Raw genomic sequence first — 13,375 nt, forward strand, 5'->3', positions numbered from 1 at the left:
CCAGCGCCGCCGGAAGCGCCCTCAGAGCCGCCGGAAGCGCTCGCGGGGCGGCGGGAGCGCGCATGCGCAGGGACGGGAGCGCGCGTGCGCTGGGGACAGAGCGGGGCCGCGCGCAGGTACCGAGCGGGGGTGGGGGCGTGAGGAGAGAGGGGGATCGGGGCAGGACTGGGACAACTGGAGCTGGGATAACCGGGAGAGCTGGGTGAGAAAAGGGTGGGAGTGCTGGGAAGGGGGGGATTCAGAGAGCTGCGTATTGAGGGACTGGGAGAACTGGGAAGGAGGGACCGGGAGTGCTGGGTAAGGAGAGACCGGGAGAACTGAGTGAGGAGAGACCGGGAGTGCTGGGTAAGGAAAGGCTGGGAGAGCTCGGTGAGGTGGGACTGGGAGAGCTGGGAAGGAGGAACTGGGAGAGCTGGGTGAGGAGAGGCTGGGAGAACTGGGAAGGGGGTACTGGGAGTCTTGGGTATGGAGGGACTGGGAGAGCTGGGTAAGGAAAAGCTGGGTGAGAGCTGGGTGTGGAGGGACTGGGAGTGCAGGGAAGGAGGGATTGGGAGTGCTGGGAAGGAGAAACTGGGAGAGCTGGGTATCAGGGACTGGGAGAACTAGGAAGGAGGTGCTGGGAGAGCTGGGTATGAGGGACTGGGAGTCTTGGGTATGGAGGGACTGGGAGAGCTGGGAAGGGGGGACTGGGAGAACTGGTGAGGAGGGACTGGGAAGGAGGGACTGGGTGTGTTGGGTATGGAGAGACTGGAAGAGCTGGGCAGCCTGTGGTGGTGGGGCAGCAGATCTGGTGGTGGACAGGGGGGAGCTCTGGGGCTGTTGGTGCCTCGGGTGAGGGGGGAAAGCTCCTGTTTGGGGTCTTGGGGGGCCTCTGGTGGGGCTGCTTGGCCTCAGTGGGGCCCAGCTGGCCTTGGGAGTGGCTGAGGAGATAGGAAGGGCTCCGGGGGGATTTTCTGGGTCCTTTTACTCCACTTTCCTGAGTTGGTGGTACCAGATGTGCTCCATGTGGGATTGCATCCCGTGCTGTGTACCCAGGGCGCGTCTGGGGTGTCCTCCCCATCCTCACCGCCGGGCTGAACAATCCTGTGACTCAGTGACCGCTTTCTTCTCCCAGCTTGTCCGTTTCTCCAGGAGGAGCTGAAGGCCAGGAATCCCCGCCATGGATTTCCAGCACCGCCCCGGGGGTAAAACCGGCAGCGGGGGCGTGGCCTCGGCCTCCGAGAGCAACCGCGACCGGCGGGAGCGGCTCCGCCAGCTGGCCCTGGAGACCATCGACATCAACAAGGTACAGGGACCCCCACGGCCCGGGGACACGGTGCAGGGTCACATCCATGGCATCATGGCGGGGTTTGGGTTGAAAGGAGCATTAAAGCTCTTCCAGGGACATCTGCAGCTATCGCAGGTGCTCCAAGCCCCCTTCCAGCCTGGCTTTGGATGCTTCCAGGGATGCAGGGGCAGCCACGGATGCTCTGGGAAATCCATGCCAGGGCCTCACCACCCTCACAGCCAAGAATTTCTTCCCAATATCCCAACTAAACCTACTCTTGGTCTATTTGAAGCCATTTCCCCTTGTCCTGTTCCAAAGTTCCCCTCCAGCTCTCTTGGAGCCCCTTTAGGCTCTATGGTCACCCCAGAGCCTTTTTGTGTCCAAGCTGAGCTGTGAGTTGGGTTTAAATATTCCTGTTTGTGGACATGTGGGGGTTGAATAAGGAATATTTGGGACAGAGTCACAAGGAGGTTCCAGCTCTTGTGTATCCATCTATTCCCAGTCTCCCCAGGGCTGGTTTGGGTTGTGGTGTTTCCTGCTGCAGTTGGGGATTCTGTCACCAATGCACACAGCTGCTGTTGGTTCTCTCTGTATCCTCCTCCTAAAGCTCTCTTGTGCTGTTAATTAAAAATGTGAACTCAGCTACAGGATCCTAGGATTTCCTGAGCTGGGAGGGACCCTCAGGGATGATCAGTGCAGCCCCTGTCCCTGCACAGACACCCCAAAAATCCCACCCTGAGCATCCCTGAGAGTGGTATCCAAACATTCCTGGAGCTCTGTCCTTGGACTGGGACCATTCCCTGGGGAGCCTGGGCAGTGCCCAGCAGCCTCAGGAGGAGGAACCCACTTCCTCCAGTGCAGAACTCTGCAGTATTTTGGTTATTCCCTTGCTTTGCCAATGGATTTTGCTCATAACTTGTCCATCATTCTCTTCCCAGGACCCCTATTTTATGAAAAATCATCTGGGCTCCTACGAGTGCAAGCTTTGCCTGACACTGCACAACAATGAGGTGAGGGGAACATGTGCCTGTCCTGATCCCAGCAGCAGCAGCAACTTGGGAATAACAGGAGCTTCAGCACCTGGGCAGTGATTGCTGAGATGTGAGGGGTGGTGTCTTGGTTTGAACAGATAGGTGTTTGTTAAGGAAGGCAGGAGCCTCCCCTGAAATGGAAAATGTAACCCCCCTCCCTGGGAATTGTTATAAATTTGAAATTTGGGGTCTCTCAGGCAAAGATATGGGAGCAGGAATAACAGTTCTTTATTAGGGGAAAAAAAAAAATAAACAGTGCAGTGATACAAAACAACACTGCCAGAGTCAGCCCATGCCCTGCCCCCTGTGTGTCAGGGGGTGGCACAGCCCCATCCCATGGGGGCTCAGCCCTCCTGCAGTGCCAGCTGTGGTTCTGCTGGAGCAGGGATCCTGCACAAGGGGGGAGTTTTCCTCTGCAGCTCCAGTGGAAAAGGCAGCTGCTCCTCTGGCAATGCAGAGGAAAGGCTGTTCTGGTGTCCCAAAGCTCAGATTGGATCCAGGTAGGAATGCTCGGCTCCTGCCCTGGGTGCAGCATCTCCCCATGGGATGCTGGAATTGGATCAGCCCTGCAGGGACACTCAGTGGCCATGGACAGCAGAGATCTCCTGGAGGGAGGGTTGGTGTGGGAGAGATAAAGAAAAAACTGCCCCAAGAACAGCAGAGAACTGCCCCAGCTCTGACAGGTGGGAACAGAACACACAGCCCCATCTGGGATAGCTGGATAAACCTGACAGTGTGGGCTGTGATCTTGTTGAGGGCTGTAGTTTTCTTCTGAAGGTTCAGCAGTAGTGTAGATGAGCTTGGTCTTCTTCTGAGAATCTAGTAAAAAATAAAGCTGTTCTTCATAGACTCTAACAGAGAAAGACTGCTTCCAGTGTGCTAAATCTCAGATTATATCCAAGTAAGAATGCTCAGCTCCTCCCCCTGAGCAGGCACCTCACAATGAGATGATGTAATTTTATCAGTTATGTAGTGAGATCCAATAGTTCATTAACAAAGATATCTCCCCAGAGGGAAGATTAGCTGTAGAAGAGATAAAGGAAACTGCCCAATTAACAGAAAATAACTGCCCCACTTCTAACACATAAAAATAAAATACACACATATCTTATAACCCAAGACATCATGGCAGCTCAGCAGCTGAGAGCAATCTGCACTTTTGGAGTGAGATTCCTCTGTGCTGAGGATTAAAACTCCCTTGTCAGGGAGTGCTGCAGCCACCCTGTGACAGGAATGGTTCAGGCATGGCTTCATTTAACTTCCACCTTGGTTTTTATTTCAGGGGAGTTACTTAGCACATACCCAGGGGAAGAAGCATCAGACCAATTTGTAAGTTATCCTCTGCCATAACTTTATTCTCCATTACTGAAGCACTTTAATATTAATGATGTTGAGTGTCTGTAGTTCTTTAACTCCACTGCACTCTGCTTGATTGTTCTTTGACTGTGGTTCCTCAGGCAGCCAGGAGGCACAGCCTGAACCTGCTTGAAAAATGATGCTCAAGATCTCCATTTTAAGCTCAAGTTCAAATCCAGTTGTGAAATTTCTGAAGGAAGAGGGAGAGAGAGTTTTAAAGGCAAATTGTCTGAGTCTAGATAGAAGGACCTCTGCCTGCCAGAGCTCCAGGAACATTTGGACAATGCTCTCAGGATGTTCAGGGTGGGATTGTTGGAGTGTGAGCAGGGCCAGAGACTGGATTTGATTCCTCAACTCAGGAGATTCCAAAATTCTGTGATCTGGATTTATCAATACAGGTTTAGAGAAGTTTGTAAGTTTTGTTTTAAGGAATCCAGTTTGCTTTGCTTGATCTGTGGGTTTGGCTTTCTTTTTGCTTTTTTCTTTCTTTTTCATGTTGATTTCAAGAATTAAAGTCTTTTCAAATCCATCTGTGGAGCCTGGCCTCAAGGTCATGGTGAGGGTGGATCAGATGGTTGAGTGACAACCTTTAGCTAGGGAGGAGGATGGATACAGCTGGGGATAAAATAGGATTTCCTGGCATGATTCCTGTGGAATGCTGTGCTGAGGGATTCAAACTGCTCCTGGGTTTCCTTTAGAAACAATAATTCTTAAATTCTGAATTCATCCCCAGGGCTCGACGAGCTGCCAAGGAAGCCAAGGAAGCCCCAGCCCAGCCTGCCCCAGAGAAGGTCAAAGTGGAAGTGAAGAAATTTGTGAAAATTGGGCGCCCAGGCTACAAAGGTGAGCCAGGGGTGCCCAGGAGGTCCCTGCTGGGCAGTCCCTGCCTGGTGAGATGTGAATTATTCTTTAATTCTTTGGAGCAGTTCTGCCCATGAATAAGATATGGGCTCTTTCCTGGAGTCTTTTTATTGTTTAAATTGCTCATGGAACTTCTCTTTATGGCTGGCAGGCAGGGAGAACCACTTCAATAATAGATGGGTGTGTCTCAGGCTGCCAGGGAGATGATGGCATTTCATCTCCTCCTCTTGTGCTGCAGCACCTTTCATTAATGCTGTAAATCATTAGGAAAAAAAAAATAAAATAAACAATGTCATTCTGAAAAACCCCATTCTGTTCCATGCAGAACTCATGGGGTTTTTTCTGGTTTTCATGTTTTTTTGGCCAGCAATGCAAAATTTGGCTTTTTAACCTCACCAGTGCTTTGCCCCACAGCAGCTGAACTTCAGCAGAGGAGAATCATGGAATAATTTAGGTTGGAAAATACTTTAAGGTCGTTGAGTCCAACAGTAAACTTAGCACTGCCAGCTAAACCATGTCCCCAGGTGCCACATCCACAGGTGTTTTAACAGGGATGCTGATTCCTGGACTGCCCCTTCCAATGCTTTACAGCCTTTCAGGGAAGGTATTTTCCCAATTTCCAACCTAAATCTGGCCTAGCTTTTCCCTGTTCCCTCTGTGGCTGTTCCCTCTGCTCCTGTCCCTGTTCCCAGCTGTTCCCTGTTCCCTCTGTGGCCGTTCCCTCTCCTCCTGTCCCTGTTCCTGGGAGCAGAGCCTGACACCCCTGGGCTGTCCCCTCCTGGCAGGAGCTGTGCAGAGCCACAAGGGCCCCCCTGAGCCTCCTTTGCTCCAGGCTCAGCCCCTTCCCAGCTCCCTCAGCCTCTCCTGGTGCTCCAGCCCCTTCCCCAGCTCTGTTCCATTCTCTGGACACCCCCAGCCCCTCAATGTCATTCTTGGGGTGAGGGACCCAAACCTGCCCATGGCAGTGACACAATCCCAGAATGGTTTGGGTTGGAGGGGACCTTAAACCCATCCCACCCCTGCCATGGCAGGGACACCTTCCACCATCCCAGGCTGCTCCCAGCCCTGTCCAGCCTGGCCTTGGGCACTGCCAGGGATGCAGGGGCAGCCCCAGCTGCTCTGGGCACCCTGTGCCAGGGCCTGCCCACCTTACAGGAGCAGCTTTGTGACATTTTGTTTGACAAACAGGAGAAAAATCTTGTAATATTTAATTGTTGGAAACTTTGTGTGTTTCCCAGGGCAGATTAATGCTGCTCTCACTCTGCTGGAGCATTCTCAGCTTTCTTATTTTTGTTTTACAGTGACCAAACAGAGAGACCCAGAAACAGGCCAGCAGAGCCTTCTCTTCCAGGTAAGGGCAGGGTTCAAACTCTCCTTGTCAGGGTTTTCCAGGTTTTCCACTGCTGCTAAATGAGCAGTTCTTTGCAGGATCCATGAAATCAATAATAATAAGGAGGCCTTGTCTTCCTTGTTGCTGCAGCTGATTGTGTTGAGCAAATCCCTGAGCTCAGCTCTCAGGCTGTGTAGTAGGAGAGGGATATTTCTGAGGTGGAATGAGATGAGCATCACAGGATGGTTTGGGCATTAAAATTTATCTATTTCCATCCCCCTGTGATGGGCAGGGACATCTCCCATGAGACCAGTTTGCTCTAACCTGGCCTTGGACACTTCCAGGGATGGAGCAACCACAGCTGCTCTGGGCACTCTGTGCCAGGCCCTCCCACCCCTCTCAGGGAACAATTCCTTCCCAACATCTCTCCTAAATTTCCCCTAATTCAGTTTGGGGACTTTAATCCCAAACCATTCTGGGATTCTCAGCCTTTCCTCTGCTCTTTGTTTCCTTTGCCTTGGGGATTGCTCTGGGTGTGCTCCACACTGGGGGATGTGTTTGGTGGCCAAGAAGGCCAATGGCTCCTGGCCTGGATCAGGAATTGTGTGGCCAGGAGGATCAGGGAGGTCATTCTGCCCCTGTGCTTGGCACTGGTGAGGGCACACTTTGATTATTGTGTCCAGTTCTGGCTCCTCAGTTTAGGAAGGACCTTGAGATGCTTGAGGAAGGCAACAAGGCTGGTGAGGAGCTGGGAACACAAAGCCAGTGAGGAATATTTGAAGGAGCTGGGGTTGTTTAGCCTGGAGAAGAGGAGGCTCAGAGGTGACCTTATTGCTCTCTACACCTTCCTGAAGGGAGGTTGGAGACAGGTGGGGTTGGTCTCTTCCACTGGGCAGCACTGACAGAACCAGAGGACACAGCCTCAAGCTGCATCAGAGAAGGTACAGGTTGGATATTAGGAAGAAATTTTTCTGGAATGTTCTTCTCAGGGAGGTGGTGGAATCACCATCTCTGGATGTGTTTAAAAATAAAGACTGGACATGGCACTTGGTGCTACATTCTGGTTGGGGTGTTAGGGCATAGGTTGGACTTGATGATCTTAGAGGTCTCTTCCAACCTTGTGATTCTGAAAAACATCCCTGAGGTTTTTGTGCTGACCCAGCCAGCTCCTGGCCACTTCCCCAGCCTGCAAGAGACCTCAGCAGGGTCAGAAAAAGCTCCTGTGCTGAAGAGCTTCTCATCTCAGAACAGGGAGGCAGCAGCTGGGTTTGGGAGCCTTTGGGGGAGTCTGACAGCAAAAAGGACAGGACACAGACTGTAGGGGATACAGTCTCCAGCTATGTCAGGGAAGGTGTAGGTTGGATATTAGGAAGAAATTTTTCACCAAAAGAATAATAAAGCACTGGAATGCTCTTGCCAGGGAGGTGGTGGAATCACCATCTCTGGATGTGTTTAAAAATAAAGACTGGACATGGCACTTGGTGCTATAGTCTGGTTGAGGTGTTAGGGCATAGGTTGGACTCCATGATCTTAGAGGTCTCTTCCAACCTCATTATTCTGGGATTCTGATTCTCTGTGATTCTGGGATTCTGAGCAGAGCTGGGGGTGCAGAGGGGGGGTTGTTTGTGGTGGTGTTCACAGGGGGTCCCAGGACAAGGGAAGAGATGAGAATCTTGACTCCATGTTTCAGAAAGTTGATTTATTATTGTATGATATATATATTAAAAGAAAACGATATATTAAAACCATACTAAAAGAATAGAAGAAAGGATTTCATCAGAAGGCAGGAAAGGAGAAAGGGAAGAAAAGGAGAAAGGAAAGGAGAAGGGGAAGGAAAGGGGAAAGGGAAAAGGGAAGGGAAGGAAAGGGGAAAGGGAAAAGGGAAGGGAAGGAAAGGGGAAAGGAAAGGAAAAAGGGAAGGAAAGGGGAAAGGAAAGGAAAGGGGAAAGGGAAAGGAAAGGAAAAAGGGAAGGAAAGGGGAAAGGAAAGGAAAAAGGGAAGGAAAGGGGAAAGGAAAGGAAAAAGGGAAGGAAAGGGAAAAGGAAAGGAAAAAGGAAAGGGGAAAGGAAAAAGGAAAGGAAAGAATAACAAAAGCTCGTTACCCTCAGAGAGTCTGAGCCAGCTGACTGTGATTGGCCATTAATTAGAAACAACCAACATGGAGCAATCCCAGATGCACCTGTTGCATTCCACAGCAGCAGATAACCATTGCTCACATTTCATTTCTGAGGCCTCTCAGCTCCTCAGCAGAAAAAACCCTAAGGAAAGGCTTTTCCATAAAATACATCTGTGACAGAGGTCTCTCCCAACCTCATTACTCTGTGCTTCTGAGCAGAGCTGGGGGTGCACAGGGGGGTTGTTGATGCTGCCCTGTCCCCCCAGATCGATTACCCAGAGATAGCAGAGAGCATCATGCCCCGGCACCGCTTCATGTCGGCCTACGAGCAGCGCATCGAGCCCCCGGACCGGCGCTGGCAGTACCTGCTGATGGCAGCTGAGCCCTACGAGACCATTGCCTTCAAGGTGAGACTGCAGGGCAAGGCTGGGACACTGCCTGGCTCTGACAGCACAGCTGTGTGCTCAGGAAGGCAGCAGCCTCCCTGAAATGAAAAATGCAAACCCTCTCCCTCTGAATTTTTATAATTTTGAAATTAAGGTGCTCTTAGGCGAAGATAGAGGAATAAGAGTAATGGTTCTTTACTAGGGAAACTGGAAATACAGATGTAATAGTGCAAACAGAGTCAGAATAGGAGCTGACACCCTGGGTCCTGGTGTCTGGGTTTGAACAGACAGGTGTGTGCTCAGGAAGGCAGCAGCCTCCCCTGAAATGGAAAATGCAAACCCTCTCCCTCCTAATTGCTATAATTTTGAAATTAGGGGGCTCTCAGGCAAAGATATGGGAATAGGAATAACAGTTCTTTTCTAGGAAAATTAAAAATACAAATGTAACAGTACAAACAAAATAACCTACTGCCAGAGTCAGAATAGGAGCTGACACCCTGTGTCTGCACCTGTGCTCTGCAGCCCTGGGACCTGGTGTCTGGGTTTGGACAGACAGGTGTGTGCTAAGGAAGGCAGCAGCCTCCCTTGAAATGGAGAATTAATTATTATAATTTTGAAATTAGAAGGCTCTCAGGCAAAGATATGGGAATAGGAATAACAGTTCTTTACTAGGAAAACTAAAAATACAAATGGAATAGTACAAACAAACAAACCCTGCCAGAGTCAGACCATGCCCTGCCCCCTGTGTGTCAGGGGGTGGCACAGCCCCATCCCATGGGGGCTCAGCCCTCCTGCAGTGCCAGCTGTGGTTCTGCTGGAGCAGGGATCCTGCACAAGGGGGGAGTTTTCCTCTGCAGCTCCAGGGCTGCTGGAGATGGGCCTGGGCTCCCTCTGGCCATGCAGGGCAGCAGAAGCTGCTCCTCTGGGAATGCACTGGGCAAAGGCTGCTGTGCTGTGCCAGGCTCACATTGGATCCAGGTAGGAATGCTTGGCTCCTGCCCTGGGCGCAGCATCTCCCCATGGGATGCTGGAATTGGATCAGCCCTGCAGGGACACTCAGTGGCCATGGACAGCAGAGATCTCCTGGAGGGAGGGTTGGTGTGGGAGAGATAAAGAAAAAACTGCCCAAAGAACAGCAGAGAACTGCCCCAGCTCTGACAGATAGGGATAGAATATGTCTATTTCCAGCTTAAGACAGAAAGCAATCCTGGGAAAGCTGGGAGAATTCCCTTCCTGCCTTTGCCAGGTCAAGGGAAGGGATTGTCCTGCTCTGCTCTGGGGTGGCCTCACCATCAGTGTTATGTGTGGTCACTGTGATGTGAGGAAGGTACTGAGCCATTAGAGAGTGTCCAGAGGAGGGACACAGAGCTGGGCAAGGGTCTGAGGAAAAAAGGAATTCAGCAGCAAATCCCAAAGCCAAACAGGACCCAGATGTCCTGGAAATCAGCAGACATGCAGAGAACCAGACCAAGGTGCCCAAGCTGAGCTCCTCTAAGGCAGGAGCATCCCTTGGGATGTGCTCAGCAACTGTTCCAGGCATCACAGCAGATCTGGCTCATCTCAGACACTGCAGAAAGGGCCCTGGGGGTCCTGGTCAGGGGCAAGTTGGATCTGAGTCACTGCTGGGTCCTGGCAGCCCCAAGGGCCACCCTGTGCTGGGGGCACCAGGCCCAGGGAGGGATTGTCCCACTCTGCTCTGCCCTGGGGCAGCCTCACCTCCAGTGCTGGGGGCACTTTGGGCACCACGAGATCAGAAGGAGCCAAAGCTGTTGGAGAGTGGCCAAAGGAGGGACACGGAGCTGGGGAAGGGCTGAGGAGCAGCTGAGGGCACTTGGCTGGTTCAGCTGGAGCCCAGGAGACTGAGGGGAGGCTCCTGGGGGCTGCAGCTCCTGCCCAGGGCAGGCACAGGGGCAGGGGCTGAGCTCTGCTCTGGGACAGGGACAGGAGCCCAGCAAGGGCTGGAGCTGGGCCAGGCCTTGGCATGGAGCTCAGGGCAAGGTTCTGCCCCCCGAGGCTGCTGGGCACTGCCCAGGCTCCCCAGGGAATGGTGCCAAGGCTGCCAGAGCTCCAGGAGCTCCCAGGGCTGCTCAGGGTGGGGATGTTGGGGTGCCTGGGCAGGGATGGGGCTGCACTGATCATCCCTGAGGGTCCCTTCCAGCTCAGGACATTCTGTAATTAATTCCTAATGAAGCCTCTGATGTCTGTGCTAACCCTCATGGAGAGGAAGGGGGGGTCAGGAAGACGTGGCTGGAAGTCTTTAAACCCCACTGAGGTTTGGTGGAGGACTCTGGTATGAAAACCAGACTGTGCTGAGCCCTGGGGAGCTGTGAATTCCCAGAGTCTGGCACAGACAGGAGCCTCCTGGGCTTCACTGCTCAGCCTCTGTGCAGATGTTCAGGGAGGGATTTTTGCTGCTCGTCCTTGACCGATAGGGAAGTAACTTAATTCTTTCCTGCCCCCACTTCTGTCTAATAACAACTCTGCAAGGCCTGGAATAACTGTGCTTATCTCTCAGGCTCTGGGGCTAAAAAGGGCCTTTGAGCTAATCTGGTGCTGCTAAGAATAGCTCTGTGTTCTCTTTTGGTGCAGGTGCCAAGCAGAGAAATTGATAAAGCTGAGGGAAAGTTTTGGACTCACTGGAACAGAGAAACCAAACAGGTAACTGAGGTTTTGTGATGTTTGTCCTTAAGGAGAGCAGAGCAACTTGAGAGAGTGGCATCAGTTCTGTCCTTTGCCTCTGCTGTTCCAATCTCCATTCTCTAAATGCACCTGAGCAGTGGGAGCTGACAGAGATCCCCTTGTGGGGAATCTTGGAGAGGATTCAGTTTCTGGCAGCAGCAGCAGGATGGGGCATAAATACCCAGAGAAAAGGAGGCTTGGGGGGAACCTTCTTGCTCTTAGAGCTCCCTGACAGGAGGGTGCAGCCAGAGGGGGGTCAGGCTCTGCTCCCAGGGAACAGAAGAGAGCAGAGGGAGCGGCCTCAAGCTGTGCCAGGGGAAGTTTAGGTTGGATATTGGGAAAATTCCTTCACTTAAAGCATTGTCAGGCATTGGAACAGACTGCCTAGGCCAGTGGTGAAGTCACCACCCCTGGAAGGGTTCAAAAACACGTGGATGTGGCATTTGTGGTCATGGTTTAGTGGTGAATGTGCTGCTGCTGGACTTGTTGATCTTAGGGTTAGGGTTAGGTTTGGCTTTTCCCAGCCTAAAGATTCCATGAGAATGGACTGTGTCCTCTGCCTGGCTCTGTGCCCTGTGTTCCCTGCACACACCTGCCTGAGGCATCCTGGGGCTGGGGCTGCTCCCCTTTATCCAGGGAACAGTGCCTGGGGGGCTCCCACCCCTCACAGGAACCTCAGTGCTCAGAGTCCAGAGGAGTTAAAATCTGGGGCAAGACCGGTGCCAGTCACAGATGCTGCCAGGGCTGGGACAGGAGGGTGACAGGAGGGGCCTGAGCTGTTCTCTGGGGCAGAGAGCAGCTCCTGGGTGCTGGCAGAGCTGTCACCAGGCTGCTGGGCACTGCCCAGGCTCCCCAGGGAATGGTGCCAAGGCTGCCAGAGCTCCAGGAGCTCCCAGGGCTGCCCAGGGTGGGGATGTTGGGGTGGCTGTGCAGGGACAGGGGTTGGATCAATGAATCCCTGAGGGTCCCTCCCAGCTCAGGGCACTCCAGAATTCTGGCAATCTCTGATTTAATCGTTCCCTTTTCTCTCCCATTCCCAGTTCTTCCTTCAATTCCACTTCAAGATGGAGAAGCCCCCAGCGCCCCCAAACCTCCCCCCGGGGCCCCCGACCGTCAAGCGGCCGCCGCCCCCTCCCCTGATGAACGGGCTGCCCCCCCGGCCCCCCCTGCCCGACTCCATGCCCCCCCCTCCCCCCGGGGGCATGGCTCTGCCCCCCATGCCCCCCTCGGGGCCGGTGCCCCCCCCCCCGGTGCCCCCCCAGCTGCCCCCAGCGCCCGGGGTGCCCCCCCCGGCTCCCCTGCCCCCCATGATGCGGCCGCCGCTGCCCACCGAGGGCCCGGGCACCATCCCCCCTCCTCCTCCCTCCAACTGAAGCTCTCCTGGACTCCATCCCTTGGGATTTGTGTCTTTTTAACTGCAGCTCACCCCCCATCCATCCAGGGAACAGATCCTTTTTGTACCTCTGCAAAGCTCAATGAACTCTGTAGGTTCATTAAAAGGTTTTTGATTCTCCTTTCCCTCTGCTTTCCTGTGCTGCTTTTGGGGTTCACTGTCCTCACCCCCATTCCCAGGCTGGTTGTATTTTGGAAATTCTCCAAAGAGGAGGCAAAGGATTGGGAATCTCAAGGCATCTCCTTCCATCAGCTGTCTCGGCCTGAGGAATCCCCCTCAGGCTGTCCCATTAATTACCCCCCATTAATCAGTTTTGATTCAACCAAAGCCCTTCATCCCTGTTCATTCACTGAGGGGGGACATGGAAAGGCTCCTGTTACTGATATTAAATCTTAGTTTATTGTTATAATTCATTAAGTGTCAGTACCATGCTGCAGCACCTGCTGTCACATGATTTTATTGTGTGCCCTCCTCCCACTGATAGCTCTGTTCAGGCAAGTTTTTAATTCTCTGTGGGTTTATTTATCCTGAGTGTTTCCTTCCAGCCATCACTTAAAAAAGCAGCACCAGCAGCAGTTCTGCCATTTCTCTGCCCTTTCCCAGGTTCCTGACCCTGAACTGGGGGGTCAGTGAGTGAGGGCATGGCCAGGGCTGGGGTTCCTGACCAGTTCTGGTTGTTTGAGAGGCCATAGGAGCCCTGCAGCTGCACCCCCTTGGTGGGGGAACCAAAGCCTTCCTCTTTGCCAGGCTGAGATGGTCCCAGGCAGTTAAAAATCCCAGACTGGTTTGATGGGGAGGGACATTAAATCCCACCCAGTGCCACCCCTGCCATGGCAGGGACACCTCCCACTGTCCCAGGCTGCTCCCAGCCCTGTCCAGCCTGGCCTTGGGCACTGCCAGGGATGCAGGGGCAGCCCCAGCTGCTCTGGGCACCCTGTGCCAGGGCCTGCCCATCC

The 13,375-nt window shown here is 53.1% G+C and overlaps 1 protein-coding gene across 2 annotated transcripts; it reads left to right on the top strand.

The window, feature by feature from the left end:
• The first annotated feature begins 51 nt into the window (after window positions 1-51).
• LOC136566921 (splicing factor 3A subunit 2-like) lies at window positions 52-12,544 on the top strand. 2 transcript variants are annotated; one of them, XM_066566300.1, is made up of 9 exons: window positions 52-116; window positions 1,115-1,285; window positions 2,206-2,277; window positions 3,581-3,627; window positions 4,388-4,497; window positions 5,817-5,866; window positions 8,228-8,368; window positions 10,937-11,005; window positions 12,067-12,544. In XM_066566300.1, the coding sequence occupies exons 2-9, from the start codon at window positions 1,160-1,162 to the stop codon at window positions 12,397-12,399; spliced, it is 948 nt and encodes a 315-aa protein (XP_066422397.1). In that variant the 5' UTR covers window positions 52-116; window positions 1,115-1,159; the 3' UTR covers window positions 12,400-12,544. The 2 variants fall into 2 exon arrangements, with proteins under 2 accessions (XP_066422397.1, XP_066422398.1); XM_066566301.1 differs by lacking the exon at window positions 52-116 and adding an exon at window positions 149-202.
• Window positions 12,545-13,375: the final 831 nt, after the last annotated feature.

Source organism: Molothrus aeneus, chromosome 27 (genome assembly GCF_037042795.1).
Source record: "Molothrus aeneus isolate 106 chromosome 27, BPBGC_Maene_1.0, whole genome shotgun sequence".
In the NCBI taxonomy this organism is placed as follows: domain Eukaryota; kingdom Metazoa; phylum Chordata; class Aves; order Passeriformes; family Icteridae; genus Molothrus; species Molothrus aeneus.